Genomic DNA, 18735 nt, shown 5'->3' with positions numbered 1-18735 from the left:
CCAGCTAACTGGCTGGGTGACCAATCTTAGGCTAAGTCTTTGATGAATTTTAGGTTCCTCCTCATGTATAAAATGAAGACAATATCTAAGATTTGTTAGCTCCAGTATTCTATAATTTCTAAGACTAAATCATAGTGATCAAATTAAAATCTAGTGGTCGATAATGTCCAAATTTATCCAACTAGTTCATGAAAGAATTTCATTACAGATGGAATTGCAGTGATGTGATTTTAAAAGAAAAAGGGAAGTTTTGTTTTTATGTGAATTCATTCCTAGATTGGCTGGATTTGACAAAATGTAAATACAGGTATAAAACTCCACTTTTAATTCTTTATATAGAATGGTGAAGGAGTATTTTGTTTTTAAATGACTTTTCTATTCAGTTATGATTAAAAGTGAATTTTCCCTAATATATTAAAAAGTGACAAAACTACTGTCTTTTAAGTTGAATTAACTTAATTGATGATAACTGAATAACTATCAAAGGCAGTTCTCAATATTACAGATCAATTCTCTGAGTATGTGCAAAGCATGCTAGGTTCTTCTATACATTTTGGGGTTTTAAGTCTTTCTTTTGTCTCTATGAAATGACGTCTCTTTGGCTAGTATAATTATTCTTTTCTACCCAACAAAAATGAACTCTAAATTTAAACAGGTATTATTAAATCCCACTGAAATAGGCTTCATGCAGATGTATTCGTTAAAACATCCCTTTATTGACTGTGCACAGTTATTAACAATTCACATTTCACTTTATCTACTGAGTGGAAGAGCATTTATTCTTTCATTAAAAAGTTAAGCCCTCCAGGGCAGCAGCAGGAATGCAAAGCCTTCTTCCTATAAACAGCACTGTCCAGTTCATGTGAAGTGCTTCCATATTAATACAAAAGGGAAAAATAAGTAAGACAAATGGATTTCTCCCTCCTTCCATCATCCCCCTCCCTGTCAATATACTCCTCTTATTTTACAAAATGCCCACAAGTAAACAGTTCCCACATGGGTAACTTCCATCAATCAGAAGAGGAATGGCAACATTTATGTGGCACCACTGAGTTCAAAACAGCCTTAGGGCTCTGTGAAAAGTGACAAAAGGAGTATGAGGCCATGGTCATTTCCTTAGGAAGATGCATTATGGACAGAGAGGGTAGAAAACCATGAAGGCATTAGTCAGTCTGTAGCACCTTGCTGCTCAAATTTCAGAAGTTGTTTCTCAAGTTTTGAGGTGTTTACTCGATGCTTCATTAGAAACTGGTCATTCAAATGAAAGACGGGAATGTCAAATTTATACCTTTCATACCAAGCAGAATTTTCTGGAAGTGTGATGTCCACCTCCTGTAAGATAAACTGAAGCACAGACAGGCTAAAGCTCTATATTTTAGAGACTAAGAACAATGCAAATTTGCAGTTTCTAATGCTGAGAGGTTTTGGTCATTTGTTTTAGGTCCACTTTGTTCTAATGCCCCTAGTTTCCAAAATGACTGGTTTCATTATACCATATTCCCTACCTACAGATCTTGCTACTTTTCTGTTACACCTGTTACATTCAGCATCACACTCCTGCTCAGTTCTGATGAAATAAGACACATCCCAGCTGGGGAGCTGCCTAGGAAAGAAGTGTTTTGGTTGTAAAATGGTAAAGGTGTGATGGTTTGGCTACATGACAGCATTTCCATGGAAGTTATGAAATACGATAAAAGAAATGGGGACAAAGGTTTAAAGAAAACATGAATATTGCACCTGCTAGTTAACTTTGACTCATATTAAGAGTCAGAGTAAGAAAATCAGTACTGTTCAGAGAAAAACACTTAGGGGTAATGAGTTTTATGGAAATCAGCACTAAACTCTCTCTCTGAAGAATAGAAAGAAAATTTAAATGAAAAATTATTTAATCTCTTTTCCTAAAAAAAGGATGGAGATAGATACTTTATACCACATATAATATCCATTCCACATTCATAAAAGCCACACTATTACCCTGTTTTTATAAGGCTTGAGTACTTCCTTGGCTTCATCACAGAGTGGGCATGGATCCTACAGGAAGGAAAAAAATAAAGCTGTTAAACCTAAAGAATGATCTTCAGCCTAACCAAAAACCCACAGGTTTTATTTACTTTAAAGGACAGTTTTCTGCCATGTTAATTAGACTGCTTTATTCTCAAAGCTAAACACTACCATAGAATCTTAAAAAAAAAAAAAAAAAAAAANATATATATATATATATATATATATATATATATATATCTCACCCTATATACATGGGTGTATGGATTTATGATAAATTTAGATGTTTATTATTTGTTTCTCTGATCTATCTACCAGAGGCTCCTTGAGTTGAGGAGCACCTCTGTGGCCTGGCTGCCACCAGCAGAATGGCTTAGTCTGTTCTGACTGGGAAACGCTGAATTTTGCTGGCCTATTTTTCATGATCAGTCTGCAGGAATAAACCCCTCATGACACAGTTAGTTATTGTTCCATCTTTTAAAATGATGATACCAATTTGTATTATTTTACCCATTTTCTTGTATAAGTAGTATTAGCAACAGGTATTCTAATGCTAATACTCTACTTGAAAGGCAAGAAGTTTTAGCATCCATTGTTGTTTGTAACAAACTCTTCAACCATACCATGGAAAAGTATGTTGAGAACACTATTGATCATCAGCGGATTTTAAAGGATTCTCAGCCAGTCAGTCTAAGAAAAGGGACTAGCTATAGGTTCTCTTGTAGGAGCTCAAGATAGATACAACATTACTGATGTTTATATAAAATCTACATTTTAACACATCAGGAAGGGATGAGCTACTATGTTAAAAAGAGACCCTTCCTCCAGTTTAACTCACAGCATGTTTTATATAAGGACAGAGATCTTTCTGGGTCTTTTTGGCCCTACTCTCCTGGGTCAGAGAATGAGACTTACCAAATTGTTATTAGCATCAACAACAGATTATAGTTTAAGTCAATCATGCTGAAATTTTCTGACAAAGTATGAAAAAAGTTAACCTAAGACCTTAAAAGCAGAAACAAAACACAAACATACTAATTTTCAAAAGTATCAAATGTATTAAGATTTTGCTTTTATATTAAAAACTTCGTTAAGATGTCTTTATTATGTGCCTCATGGGTTTAGTACCTATATTGAGTTAAATGGACTGTTGGTTTTTGTTGGTCTTGTTTTATAAATGTTTTTGACTCTCAACTGTTAGCAAGCTGAAAAACAGTGCAGAACAGTAGGCCAAATGAGTACAATTAGCCTTAGGGATTATTTATTTTTGTGGTTAATTTTCACATGCATTTGCCATCATAGATTCTCATATGATGAAATAATTTTTATTCCTTAATTCCCAAGAGTGCAATATATATTCATGGATATAAAAAGTAGTACAAATTAAATATTCTCAACAAAAATTCATTCAAAAACACTACTTCAGTTTTGTTATTTGATAACTGCTAGATTTTTTCAAATTGTTAAAATGTTTGAAATCTATTTTAAAAAACTATTAAGAGCCCCTTTTTATTTGAATTGCAAAATTATTCACAAAAGTTGCTTCTATTACTCTGCACTTTCTTTTTTTTTTGAGAGAGAGAAAATTTTTTCATATTTTATTTTTTAGTTTTCAGTAGACACAACTTCTTTATTTTATTTTTATGTGGTGCTGAGGATCGAACCCAGCACCCTGCGCATGCCAGGCGAGCACACTACTGCTTGAGCCACATCCCTGGCCCCATCCGCACTTTCTTTTTTGATTATAAATTGCACAAACTGATGTAAACTAGCAAAAAGAAATCATTAATGTTTGGTCATAAATTTCAAGTAGAAAATCTCATTAAAAATTTTAAACTAACCAGGTGCAATGGCGCACGCCTGTAATTCCAGAGGTTGCAGAGGCTGAAGCAGGAGGATACCAAGTTTCAGGCCAGCCTCAGCAACTTAGAGAGGCCCTACGCAACTAAGTGAAACCTGCCTTAAAATAAAAAATACAAAGGGCTGGGGATGTAGCTCAGTGGCAATGTGTCTCTGGTTTCTATCCCTAGTACTGGGGGCGGGGGGGTGTGTAGTATTAGGGATAAGAAAAAGAAATACATTCAATCTTCATTATTCATGAATTCCATATTTGTGAACTTGCCTACTTGCTAAAACTTATTGAAACCCTCAAATTGATACTTGAAACACTTTTGCAGTTATTTATGTACATGAACATGCAGAGAGTGATAAAAAATTCAAGTTGCCAAAGCACTTGTTATAAACTGAGGTCTAACAGTAATGCTCTGCCTTTCATTAAAATAAAAATATGCCTATTTTCAGAAATACCAAATGTAATAAAAATTTTGCTTTTGTATTAAAAACTATACATAAGGTTATATATTTGGTCATTTGAAAAAAATACTGTGACCAGAGGCTCATGGGAACCTAATCCTGTATTTTCTCTAGGAGTAATGATTCAGTATTTGCTAATTCTGTGTTTGTGGTGATTTTATAGAATATAACTACCACAAACTGACTTATTTCCAAATGATACTTTTTTTTTTTTTTTTTTTTTTGGTACCAGGGACCGAATCCAGTGATGCTTAACCACTGAGTCACATCCTCAACCCTTTTATTTATTATTTTAAATTTTGAGACAGGGTCTTGCTAAGTTGCTTAAAGCCTTACTAAAATTGCAAATGATACATTTTTAAACATAATATAATCTATACTTTTTTAACATAGGGGTCAGATGTCAATTAAATATATTAATTTACTCTTTGATAACTGTGAAGACAATGAAGTGTCTGGGGAGGAAACAGTTACTGCTACTGTACTGAGAGAGAAATTGGAGAGCAGGTTTGAAGAGAGTTTATTCCACTGTCTTCCTTTCAGATTTGTCCTGTATTTGTAAATGTACAACTGTATGCACCAAAAATCTTAATATTTTATATTTTTAAAGTAGTAATTTTATTTTTTCACTCTGTACCTTTGTGAATAAGGTCAGCACAGGCAAAGTTGTCTTAGAGGCAGAGAGATTTCTCAAGAAGAGTCCAAAGGAGGATTTAGCAAGTTGCATGCTATTTCCTTGAAACCAGAACATCTTAATTCTGCCAAAAGAAAAATAAACCAGTAAACTTCTGTGCCTTAGATTTTTACCCTTTACAATACAAATAGTTAAGCTGCAAGCTTATGATGGAATTTGAAGGCTTCAGAATTGCTCCTTGGAGTCCAGGAGTGCCCAGATGTTTGGCAAGTCTCCATAATGCCTCAACATTCATTGTATTCCAAACAGAACAGAATGGGGAAAAAAATCACATTATGGCTTAGTTGTGTGCCTAGTTATTTTTTGTAAGTTAATTCCATGAGCTTATTAATTTGAATACAAAATCACCTGCAGATTTTTGCCGGTATCCTGATGATTTCCTAAAATTAGAGGTATCTTGAGATAGTCACAGGGATTGCTTATTTATTTTTTTTTTTTTTAAGTAAACTTTCTTATTCCAATCAGTCCTTAAAAACATCTTTTTGGTGCACAGTAATTATATATAACAGGGGGATTCATTGTGACATATTTGTACATGCACATAACATAATCTGATCAATTTCATTTCACCAAGAGATAGCTTATCTTACTGACAGACAAGCATTCAGCTACCATCACAGTAAGGGAAAGAATAAGCAAATGAAAAGCACAAGTCCCCACTAAAGGTGCTGGCTATCTCTTTAGAGATCCATGCTACTCCAATGCAAGAGGTGGGGAAACATAAAACTGTAGTTAAAGGAACTACAGAGGAGAATCAGACTCAGTTAACTTGTCAGAAAAAAGAAAAAAATAAATCTCTGCTCAACTCCTTAAGAAGTATTTTAAAAGGAGATTGCCATAATTTTCAATAACTTCATACACAAATGTACTAGTGTTTCCACTGGAGAGATTCCAAGAACAGCTTAATAGCAGCATGTCAAACAGTAGGCTTTGAAGCTCCCTCATCCTGCTTTGCTTGACATAAGACACCCTATTATTTCTAGATATTCTATTGAGACTCCAGCTTTGTCTTTAAAACTACAAATATTATAATTTCACTTTTAAAACACATGTGCACTGTTGGCTTTATCAATATTCCCAAGATGAACTCATTCCTGGGATCACAATTTCTTAACTTCACTTTACTCTAACTTCATCTATCACTTTTCCTTCTCTTCCCTTGGTGAATTGCAGCTGCAAAAGTTCTCTTCTAGTCCTTGAATACCCAGAGATCATTTTTTCATCAGGATTTTTGTACATGCTTCCCCTCTGCATGAAAATCTCCTAAGTGGCTTCTACTCATTTGGCCCGGGTATCCTGTCATCTACTTTGAAAACGTCTTAGTGACCACCTTACCAATGCTAGCCAGTTCATAATTCTCCATCCTCATACCTTGAAATACCTTTCTTTTGTCCTTTGTTATCTAAACTGAATTCTGTTCCCTCTACTACAAGGTGAATTCTGTTAGAGGAGGTATTTGTTCAACCCTCTATCTCTAAGCACCCACAATCAACCTGGCATTTAATAAATGCTTAAATATGTGTTTGAATGTTTTAAAAAAGTATTGGAATAAGGTTTCCCCACTCTCACCTTTAACCCTCTTCAATCATTCAGTATGTATAGCAGTTACTATTTAGTCCTACCTTATAACTAAACGTTAATACTCCTCAGGGTGTCCACAGATTTTGGGCTGGGGTGCTGCAACTGGTTCTAACATCTTCACTGACACCAGCTTGAATCACCTGCTGATCTGCTCCACAGAGCATGACGGCATTAATTGTTAAACTTTACTAGCAATCAGACTCCTCAGTGTAAGATTAGCTTTGAACTCATTTCAAACAGAGTGATATGACTTTAGAGAAAACCACTAACCTATATCAAACTATGGTAAAGACCACAGGAAAAAAAAAATCAGATAATGATCCACGATAACAGTAATTTTGCCTTCACTGTTAAGTCTTTCTTACTCTTCTACTTTTAGCAGATCACTTGGCTAACTAACTGATCTTGATAATGCATTAAAAAAAGGAATGTGATAAGAATTTTGCAAGGATGTGCTATCCAGAGTTACTCCAAGATGGAAAGTGGATCTAAACAATTTCCAATATTCTGTTCTACTTTCTACTAAATGTTAAGCCCTGGTATCAACATTCTCTGTAAATTCAGCAAAATCAACAACTCCAATAAGTAATTGTTGTTGGAGACACAGCTTCTAAAAACAGCCTTTGTCTTACACAGGACATAAATGAAGAGAAAAAATAGAATTTAGCCATGTTCATATTATGTAGAAATTTCTAAGTCACTGGACTTGGAAAGGCTCTATGTCACCAGTGGCATGCTGGATGTAGTGTCAAAGAAGTTATACAATATATGAAGAAGAAATAAAATAGGAAATTAACCTTATAAAAGACAGAAACACAGCCTTTGAAAATCAGAAGGATCTGGTCATCTATGGTGGTGACCTAAGACTAATAATCAGAATGGTGAACCATAGCTACATGCTGTTAGTGGAGGGACTGAAGATTTATTGATGTATGGCCAGTAAGGGAAGTAAAACTTATTGCTTTTACCTAGCTGAGTTGAGGCTGAGGTGTTAAGGCTTTAAAAAAATTCACTTGCACAATGAAAATCTGCTTCAGTATTTCCAACATGACAAAACACAGCATGTGGTCTTGGTTGCACCCAAGACAAATAAAACCTGTCATAGTAAACAGAGTTGCTATTCATTCCAGATTTGCTGGAATATTTGTTAAACCAACACAGAGAGTTAAGTCAAGTCTTCAGTGATGCTACAACCATTCTGTATACAACTCCCTCTTTTTTCCAATTATTCTCCATTTCTACTTTTTTATGCATTTTTAAACAATGAATCATAAAACATTTGTTTACCAGGTAATGTATCCATGCTATGCAATTTTACAACCTGCGTATTTTTTAAATGCTCAAGGCATATTCATTTCACTATAGCATTCAATTGACTTATTTCTTTGGAAGTATCATATTATAAAACTATTATTAGAGTCTGATATAAAGGAAAAAACTCCCTATCCCTCTCTTAGGCAGACAGTAAGGCTAAAATTCCTTAATTTGTGGAGTCCACTTTGTATTAGAAAAAATAAAATGCAACATGACACACTTCCATAGGAACTCTTTAATTATCTTCTTAGAACATCTTACTAAAAAACTGTCAACCCTAACACCACTGCTGTCAATGTCACATTCACCATATAGAGCCTTCTTGAAGTAAAATCTTAGTATGGGTTACTTTGTCAATGTGACATTTTCACTAGTTCAATTATTTTTGAACGGTATCTTCTTAGTACTATTAAAAAAAAAATCCTAAGGGGCTGGAATTGTGACTCAGTGGTACACTGCTTGCCTGGCATGCATCAGACCCTGGGTTCAATCCTCAGCACTGCATATAAATAAAATAAAAAAGATCCATTGACAACTAAAAAAAATTAAAAATTAAAAAATCATGAAAAGTGGTCTCTGCTTATTAGTTCATGGCTGAGAAAACAACTTTTTTGATTATGTCATTGAATTTAGTCATGAAATGTGGCCCTATTACACAGAGACACAATTTTATCCTTTGTATTTTGTTATATGTCTCTGTGATATGAGCAAAAAGAGCTGTGTTCATAATATCAAAGAGGTACAATTGGGTCACCTTTGTCACAGACTTACAAAAAAAAAAAAAAAGAAGAAGCAAAAGGTATAAGATTAGATTTAGAATGTGCTTAAAACAAATTCCACAGCCTAACAATAAAGATGGTGACTCCTGCTGTTTTAAGTCCAGTGCTGCTCAGAGGTATAGATCCCACTGAAAGAGAAAGGGAATGCTGGCCTTTCAACAAAACTCAGGCTAACTTCAGTGGTCTTTATGGTAGAATCAAACAATATTAGGGAGGGAGTCGACTGGACAGCCCTCCTTGAAACAAGATAGGGAAGATAACTTAACTTTATAGCAATTTCCCTGCAAAGCACTGAAGGGCATACCATTAAAGCAACGATTACAGTACAGAAAGAAGCCAGGGTTGTTTGAACCTTTATTAAGGATTATTCATTTCTTGCATGAGGAGCTGCCCAGGCTATGGCTGCACATCATTTATGCAGGGCTCCTGGATTTTTCTAACACTGTGTGTATCTGATTAGGAGGGAAACAACATTGTTCTTGCTTGAGTAGAGAAACTGACCTTCACTGACCAGAATTTTATTCATACAAAGAGTCTTTGGCACACCAAAGCTCCAAGCTCACATGATCCTTCATCAGCAAGCTGCAGTGTTAATTCATGTGCAAAATCAAAAAGTCTACATAAACCCAGGTACCGCCTTGGTTATTAACAGATAATGCTGGAGCTTCTTCACAAGAGTATAATGTACATTTAATGTTGAGCTGACATTAACCAAACACTATTACCATAGCTCTTGCTGAACCTGTGTTCCATAAAGAGAGCTCAGGGCTTCCGTTTAGTCATTTGTGCCATATGAGAAGTTAAGTGCTCCATTTCACATTTATTATCATCTAAGTATAACATTCCTATTTTTACTGGAATGAACAGAAACAGACACTGATACACACCTCTTTGGGGGAACAAATCCCATTATTTTGGATCACCAGAAGTTTATGTAATGAAGTGAGGTTCTCTAAAGGGACTCCTCTGGGTCATGGGTCTCTACCTAATTCAGGGAAATAGGGATAAATGCCTCTCCAGTGTTACTGTATTTCTGATCAGTCATGTCTGTCTGACCCTCATTTCCTCCTGAACAAGTGGCAGTCTACACTGGGATTTTGTGTACAAGGACAAGAGAGAAAGAGAGTATGGCCCTTGTGAAGCCAAGAGTGACAAGGAAAGGCACTATATAGAGACAAATCCAAAACTGAAAACTGAACAGCTACTGTGAGGTGTCAATTCCAGGGGGCTAAAATGGGGGTGGAAATGAGGGTACAGAACAGAAAATATGGAATGGGTGGGGGGGTAGAAGCTCCAACCTGAAATGGGCCCCTAATTCACCTGGCCAGGGAAACTACTAAGAAGGTGGTGCCAATTCAGATAAGATTTTGCAACAAAGATCCTGAGCTAACTATCCACCTGTGGGTCTGTTGCACAAGGCATCCTGTTCAGCTTTGTTCTGATTAGGCAATCTGGATATCTGCTTTGCTTCTACACAACACATTAAACCACAAGTAGGCCTATTTCATGACCCAGGCCTGGGTAGGCAAGGAGCAGCTCCTTATACCACACTCCCTCCCTGCAGTTTCTACATCAGATCTCAGTGCCAATGGTTTCTCCACACAGGGAACTAGAGAACTAGTAGAGAATCAGAGTCCAGAAAGGACTGATTGATCACATGAGTGCCCACAGACAAAACCCTTTTAATTTCCCTTCAAATTATTATCATGACCATGGGATTTCCAAGGATCTGGATGTCTCTATTCCACTGTTTGGACTCAATGGGTGCTACATTCATTTGTATTCACGCACATCTAATTTGCAAGTACTCTGTGAAAAAGTTCTTTAGCTGTTTGAAGTGTGGGTTCTGCCTATCCAATAAATTGATTTCACTAAAAACATATGACATTTATGTGTCCACCGTTTAATATATGCATACTGCCTTTACCTCCTTCTAATTCTCTGTAAAACTAAGCAAGCCATTAAATTTTTTTTTCTATCCTGCTTGTTGTTTAGTCAATCTTTTTCCCTCCTAAAGTTCTTGAGTAGTCAACTTCACACACTAGATATGAGCAACAAGAATTCTAGCTGTATTTTAGTGGGTTGAAGAGAAGGGAGTTAAATTTTTAAATGAAACAAGAAATTATGATAGGCTTCTCAGTAATCAGTAAACTAATGATATCATTTATTCATTTATTCTACAAGTGGAGAGGGAAAAAAAGGATTGAGAGTGAATAAGAGAATCCTCACCCATGAAGAGTTAAAAAATCTGGTTGGAAGGTAAGACATGTACCAATATACAGGTAAATTATAAAAACAGGAAACTAACAACAGAGACATATAAAAGGTGATTTTAAATGCCATAAGAGAACGGGAAAGAAGAGTACAATGGGTTGAGACTGGAGGTGGTTTCACAAAAGAAAGATTTTAAATCATTTAGGATTTGGATATACAGATAAAAGGAAAAGCATTTCAAATTTAGGGATAGATACAAAGGTGTTGAGGTAGGAATGCCATGGCTATTGAATGGGGGAAAGCTAAATGGAGGTCAGTTTGATAATCCAGGTGTGGGATGAGAGTCACTGATGTATTTGTTCATTTAACAATTACCTACATTTCTCCATGTACCAGATATTACTATATGTGCTGGTGTATGTACAGTGGTGAACAAGAAAGCCAGGCACCTTGCCCTCGTGAGGTGCACATTCTAGCAAAGAGACTCCTATGAGTCTAATTATGTCTTACTGTATCAGACAGTGATGTGTACAGGAAGGAGATTCAAATGTAATGGTGACTAAGGGAGGTTCTTTAAATAAGGTATTCTCTGTGCAGATATAGTTCGAACCAAAACTAAAGGATGAGACAGTGTAAAGATCTGAAAGAGGAATACTTCAGGAAGAGAAAATAGTAAATGAAAAGGCTCCAAGTGAAGAGCAAAGATGGAATCAGAGACCTAGTTAACAGGTGACTATAGCAGTTTGAGAGAGGATGGTGGCATGGACTAGAATAAAACGCTGGCAAGGCTAGTTTTATTTATAAAGTGTTTCTAGAAAGAGGGAGAGGTTCATTTTCAAACAGAGTGATGAAGACTTGCCCAGAATAGGGGCAAAGAAATAACCTACACCATCTAGAAGAGATATGTCCGATGTGGCTCCAAAGGAGTTAATTCTTTCAATAAATGCCTACCCCTAAAACAAACTATCTTGACTGGTTCTTACCTAGTTTAACATCTTAACTAAAGAGAGAGATTTTGGGTAGGGATAGCGATAGTGAGTTGGGGGAGAAGAGTGAAGGCAAAAGTTGACTGAGTACCTTAAAAAGGGATAAAAATGTAAAAACCTTTGCGTAAGTCATAAAACAAAATAGAGAAGTAAGACTATTGGTTAATAAATCATTCTAAGGCATTTTATGAATAACAATAATAATGATAATGATTCTACAAAAAGAAATGTGCTTTTATTGGCCTCAAATGGAAAACTTAAATCTCAGAAATCACAGCAATCTCAGAAATGGGGAATTATAAAACTGAAAATATTTCTAACAGAAATGGCTGAAAAATTGATTGTAAAAATTACTTAAGTATGAAACTCTCAGACATGACATGAATGATCAAAGATCCAATATGTTTATCTGCTATTAAGGAAGTCACTAAATCTAGGTAAGACCGACCAGCTAATATCTTGGTATGAGGTATTGGCTTAGTTCACTCAGGTTTCACAAAATATCAAAACAGCACACTGAAATTGAACTTTTCAGGAATCAAAGTTAACCCCAATAGCTTTTAAAACAAAGGCCAGTCCCTTTCCACTTGCTCTTTTCTAGTACTTGCCTTTATTTTTTCAAATATGGAAAAATTCAGAATCTTACTACTTTACCAATGTTATTCTTGATCCATGAATGTCAAAACAGAAGCTGCCTATGTAATGGTAAAGTTGGACTTTATTAATACCTTTAAATATAACTTGTTCCAAGCAGTACTAAATAAACTATCTAGAAGGGTCAAAATAATGTAAATGAACATCGTTCTTGTTAACTCATCAGTCAGAGAAAGTAAGCATAAATGGTATAATACTTCATTTAGAACTTTAAAGTTATTCTTCATGTGCCATTTCAGCTGGAATTCTACATTTGAGTTCTCTGAATGCACTTTTAAGGTGATGATTACATAAATATACACTTCATAGAGAAAGGTAGCTAATTAGGAGACATTGGGCAAATCCTCATTGTTTTTTTTTTTTTTTTTGGAGGGGGTGTACCAGGGATTGAACTCAGGGGCACTCGCCAACTGAGCTACATCCCCAGCCCTATTTTGTATTATATTTAGAGACAGGGTCTCACTGAGTTGCTTAGCATCTCACTTTTGCTGAGGCTGGCTTTGGACTCACAAATCCTCAACTCTTTAGTCTCTAGTCTCATCAACTGTAAAACAAAAATTCTACCATTTGTTCTCCCATTTTCCAGAGACCCAGAGGAACTATGCCCTCAGGCTTTGGGTGTCAAACTTCTTCCTGATCTGAGAAGAGGAAATCTCATGCTGAAGAAACTCCATGGCAAAAGCCTACAACTGCATAAGGCCTTGAACAGAGTATCTGAAGTATTCTGAAGGAAACTAAAATACTTGGCCCTTTAAAGAGGACCAAAATTACTTACAGATCCAGGGAGATGTAAAGGCATTTTTTTCATTGCCCACTCTTTTTTCATTCTTCAATCATAACTGAGAATCCTTGGTGTCAGAAAAGACTGTCAGGGAATGGGGGAGGGGACATTAGAATACCTGGGCACCCATCTTGAAACTGTCTAAGCACCTGAGATGGAAAAGCTTTCTATAAAAAGAATGCATTTTCTCTCTTACTATTAGATAAATTTTAATGAATTTTTTAAATGACAGATGCTTTTTACCTTGGTATGCTCTTCCATGCACAGAAACACTGCTGTCTTTGCCTTGGACTATAGCAAGCTGACAAATGTGGAGTGGAAAGGGAGAGGAATCTTCAGTGTAAGTAAGAGTTTGTTTTAGGATTTTCAGACCTTAGCAGCCACTCTTTCCAGATTGTTGCTTCAGAAGAGTCTACTTGTTAATGAGTTGGTTCACATGACAATGTCAGAGAAAGGTTTCCAAGAAAACATTCAGCTGAGAAAAATAAAATGATGATGCTAATCAAGAACAGTAATGTATTCTCATGATACACTCCCTCTAGTACCCAAGAGTTCAAAGAGTACTCTGGACTAATTTATGTTAACACATCTTTAACACAGAGGCCCAACCTCCATCCTCAACCCTAAAGGTACTGACTCAGCAACTGGTCAAGAGCCAGAGAAGCATATTCCAAATTCAAAGTGTGAAACAATGTTCAGTTCAATTATGACATAATGGCTGCAAAGCTGTTCCTGAAAGCCAAGAAAACCTGAATAATGTGGTTGGGTTATATCATATATGAGAGCTTAATTGAGTTTAAAAACTAATTTTAAAATTCCTTCATTCCATAAAGGTAGCATTAAGATGAGGGCAAAATCATCTAGTTCAAGGAATGGGAACAAAGTGCATAGGAATTATTCAGACTCCTTTCCACATTATCCTTCTTAACCAACATGACCCATTACCTTTGAAGATGTCTCTGATATTTCATACTGACCCAGAAAGAAGGTAATTTTATTAAACATCTTAGTTTTATTGTCTCCAGCTTGTAATACTAGTTTCCTTGGTATTGAAAAGCACATAAACTCAATCCTAAAAACTGTTTTCAATTAAAAATCCATCTACTCAGGCAGTGTCATCCATTTGTCACTAATATTCTACCCATTTCCATTGCTTCTTGATGAAGAGGTAATATTATCCTTATGACTACAAAAGACCTGAAAGATATTTCATTAATTTCTAGCCATTATGTTGCAAATGGCTTTGGACATATGAAATGTTAAATATACACTCCACTAAACTTTTGATATCAACAAGACCTAGGCTCACAGAAGTATAATGCCAAATCTGAACATTGGGAATCATCCACTCCTGAAGTCAGGCCCTGGCAATCCTCCATTGCTGAGATTCTACAATCTTCTAAGTCCTATTCTATTCTTTAACAGTCACCATTGATGGAATATTTCAATATTTTAGAACTGGGAAATGTCTTTGGAAATTCTGCTTGCTTTATGGATAAGACTTGTTTAACCAAATCTTTTATACAATCTTTCTTCATTTCTTTATATTTTCTCCTTGAACAATGGCATATTTTTATATATAATAAGACCAACATAAAATTTCAGAACTAGAAGATAACTCTAAGTTCAGCCCCCTTTCTTCTAAAAATCTCTAAAAGTCTTATATATTAATTCTCAGTGTATATCAAGTAACAGACACCATGTTTTGTTTAAGGCTTATTTTAAGGTTGGAAAGAAGAAAAGACTCAGTTTCACATAGAAAAATTCTTTTACTATAGAATGAGGTTCTGATCTCTAACTCTTAAGAAGATCCACATTAATTTCATTTTAAACCTAGAGAAACAGCCTAATTTAGATCTCTTTTTTCCAGGCATATGTCTCAAATTGCCTCATCTGACTGAATTTCTATTAAGTAACAGTATCCTTTTTTTTTTTTTTTTTTTTTTACTGAATACAAAGATTATATGTTTTAAGAAGAGTTTTTTTAAAAAAATCATATAATTCAATGTCATGTCCTTTCTTTCTGACTAAGCTAAAAACCATTTCCCTACTATTTCATTATTAATATGAAAAAATACTGAACAATTGGAGGAAGTTCATTTGTTTACAATTGCAACATTAATTTCTGCTGCAATTTCATTGGCAACCGAAGGAAGCAGCATTTAACCCATGACTACCCTTTTACCACAGAAAATGCTATCAACTTTGAACTCTTTGGAATGTTGTTAATAAAGGAGAAAAGACAAGTGTGAATTTTTCTTAATATTATTTAAGAAACCTAGATTTAAAATAGTGATTAAATATAAGTCCTCTACTCTTAATGCAGAGCCAAGCAAAATACTGGTGCTGTATGTAAGGTAATAATTTAGTGTACCTTCATGGACACACTTCACACATTTGCCAAACAGGTATTTTAGTTAAGAGTTGAGCATGGCAGGCCTGGAGGGAGTGTGGAGACAGGGCTGGTGAGGCCTTTCAGCTTGTATATGCCATTCAACACAACAAAGGCTCCGCAACTGGCCAGGCAGAAATCCTTGGAAGGCAGTCTGGTAACCATCTGTAGATTCTCAAATATGCCCTTCACTGCTCCAAGCTGTTAATCAAAGCATTACTTCTATCCAGTAAATTCGTAGAAGGAGACTATTATTTCATATTCTTTTCTCTGCCTTGCTATACCATTCTAGTGATGTTTTCACGCCCCTTATAGATTCAGCTTCCCTTCCGGGATACTGCCCTTTCATTTCTATAGCAATGTAGTGTTTGCAATGTGCCAGGTATTATGCCAGGTACTATAAATATAAACAATTAAAATATTGTCCCTGTCCTTAAAGAACTCATACCTTGGGCAGAGGAAAGATGGATAATACAATACCACAGTCATAAAGGCTATAGCAATAAAATGGCTGTTACTTGATTTTACTGGTTTCTATGGTTTAGATATGATTTGAGTGTACTCCTCAAAGATTCATGTGCTGAAAGATTTGTCCCCAGTGTGGCACTGTTGAGGTGGCTGAATCTTTAAGAGGTTTTGTCTAGTGGGAGGTAATCCATAGGGATTGAGGACTGCCTTCAGAAGGGATTAATGTTGGTCTCTTAGAGTGAATTAGTTCTCTTGAGAGTAGGTGTAATAAAAGCAAGGTCACCCCACGTTTTGCCCCTTTAGCACATGTCTATTTTCCTTTCTGTTTCTCCACCACAATGTGACTTGGCTGAAGGCCCTTGCTAGGACCACAGTGACATAGTGCTTGGATCCTCCGGCTATGAGAATTATAAATCAGATAAACCTTTTCACTCTATAAATTACCCAGCTTAAAGCATTTTATTATAGCAACAGAAGAAGGAATAAGATACTAATGAAATGTTCTGAAATTCCTGAAGATGGATACTTTCTAGAAACATAGATCCTTTGAACTTTGCCTCTATCTTTATAAGTTAATTCTTAATTAAGAATTGGAATAAAAAGAATAGTGTTTTCACCCCTGTGTCTATACTGGAATAGTGAGTTAGAGATATGGAATCATATACCTATGCTAAACTGAGCTACAACTTTTTTTTTTTTCATATTCTTTTCCAAATGAGTTTGTCCTTAGAATTTGCTATGTGATAAAAAGGGAATGATTGTGGATACTCATGCAGTCATTGCTACCTGTGTAGCTAAACATACCTGATACAGATGGTTTCTCCCCTTCAAAATAATTGCAAACAAGATTAAAATCGCATTTAGGGGCTATTCCAGCTGGCTTTTGGCTTCTTCTGATGTATGCCCTGAATAAAGCAGTGGCAAAAATTAGATTTTAAATAAAAAACTTACTACATATACTAGAGCACTTCAAGGTCTTGCTATGTTTGAAACCCCAAGCCCTAGTATTAGAGTGACTGAATGTATCAGCCAGCTCGAGTATATACAAGTCATGAAATACAAAATTTTTAATTAAAAAACAAACTTATTTTGAAGGCACTGCCTCTAGGTACTTCAGAGTATGAATATAGCCAGGCATCTGGAACAAGACAGAAACATAATCCAATAAATTTAAAGTTGGAAAATCCTCATTTCTATTACAGATGAATAGTCCAATAAAACTATATAATGATATATTCCTCTGGTAAGGAAACAAAAATATTGGTCCTTTCTTGGCAAATGGCTATTACCAGAAAGCTGGGAAGAGAGAAAATCTGGAATGTGCCTAAAGTGCCAACCTCACAAATCTTAATTTTTACAACTGGGCCTTTCTGGTTCCACACAATTCCTTAGCAGAGCAGGACCTAGGTTATTAGGCTATAACATCTCACATAGATCCATGATTAGTTCTGCCTTGTCCTGTTACAATAATCACTCTGTATTGCCAGGGTTCACTTAGTTCTCCAAATTTTAAATCTGTTATTTACCTATAAGGCATCTCAATGTATATGGTTCTGAATATTGGTAGAGAGCTTCAATTGCATTTTACAAGCTATTCCACAGATTATTACTAAATGAGAAGACTATGGCCTCTATAGCCACCACAGTTTGCTCACTGACACACAGCTCGAGTGACTAGTTAACCAAGTGTGTAGTTTTGGGAAGCCTGGCTTTTTGTTGGGAAATGTTCTTGAGAAGCTGAGAATTTTGGGGTCATGCTGGCCATATTAAAATATAAAGTACTATATAAACACTATCTGTTTAGAAACAAGAATAAAGATCACCCAGGCAGAAAATTCCTTGCTAAAGACAGCCCTAGAAACAATCACATGCCTATTCATGTTAGTAACAATTTAGGGGGGACTTTTCTACCCTTCGACTTATTAAAAAATTGTATGAGCTGATATTTGTCAGGGCATTTGCTGGGAATTGTACAGTCGCCGATTTATTCTCTCATTGTATCGTGCCCAGAAGACTGCTTCTGCCCAGTAAAGCAGAGAAAGGGTGCAGGCAGCTGATCCAGAGGGCCCTAGCTCTCGCAATGTTCTTTCCTGCACTTTTCAACCTTTTCACCCCAATTAAAGGTCAATATGGCTGCTCAAAAATATTTATTTAAAGGCAGTCATCTCAGCAGGCTGCCAAGTGTGATTATATTGCCACTTCATAGAATTCAATTAAACCCGGGACTGGGGCATCTGTGAATCACTGGAAGCATTGAGTTGAGATGTTTTCTGCCTTCTCTTAAAAAGTTGCCTTTTCCCTGCCGTCATTTATTCATTTCCCAGAACGCCATCACAACACATACACACGCACGCTTATAATCTCTCTCGGTGGTTCATGGACTTATAGCTCCCGGCTTAATTAAATTCCCTCTAACGGACAATCGAAATTGTCAGCGTAAGGCACAGCAAACGGCTCACGGGCCTCCCTCTGCGGCCGGCGCGCCGGCAACGAACCGCAGCTCCGCACAGCAGTCCGCCAGCGCACGCCGCCGGATCCCGGGCGCAGACACCCACCTC

The 18735-nt window shown here is 36.1% G+C and overlaps 1 protein-coding gene across 5 annotated transcripts; it reads right to left on the bottom strand.

The window, feature by feature from the left end:
- Positions 1 to 696: 696 nt before the first annotated feature.
- Positions 697 to 18729, bottom strand: CUNH5orf63 (chromosome unknown C5orf63 homolog). Of its 5 annotated transcripts, XM_015486584.2 has the most exons (7): positions 18530 to 18729; positions 16982 to 17082; positions 13561 to 13792; positions 13312 to 13401; positions 4952 to 5072; positions 1975 to 2031; positions 697 to 1344 (listed from the first exon to the last, which is right to left on the bottom strand). In XM_015486584.2, the coding sequence occupies exons 5-7, from the start codon at positions 5063 to 5065 to the stop codon at positions 1168 to 1170; spliced, it is 348 nt and encodes a 115-aa protein (XP_015342070.1). In that variant the 5' UTR covers positions 5066 to 5072; positions 13312 to 13401; positions 13561 to 13792; positions 16982 to 17082; positions 18530 to 18729; the 3' UTR covers positions 697 to 1167. The 5 variants fall into 5 exon arrangements, with proteins under 5 accessions (XP_015342070.1, XP_048667779.1, XP_015342062.1 ...); XM_048811822.1 differs by lacking the exon at positions 13312 to 13401 and having other exon boundaries at positions 18522 to 18729; XM_015486576.2 differs by lacking the exon at positions 13312 to 13401.
- Between the last annotated feature and the right edge of the window lie 6 nt (positions 18730 to 18735).

The sequence above is a fragment of the Marmota marmota genome, unplaced genomic scaffold (assembly GCF_001458135.2).
Source record: "Marmota marmota marmota unplaced genomic scaffold, marMar, whole genome shotgun sequence".
Taxonomy (NCBI): Eukaryota; Metazoa; Chordata; class Mammalia; order Rodentia; family Sciuridae; genus Marmota; species Marmota marmota.
This window is presented reverse-complemented; position numbering and strand designations above follow the sequence as displayed.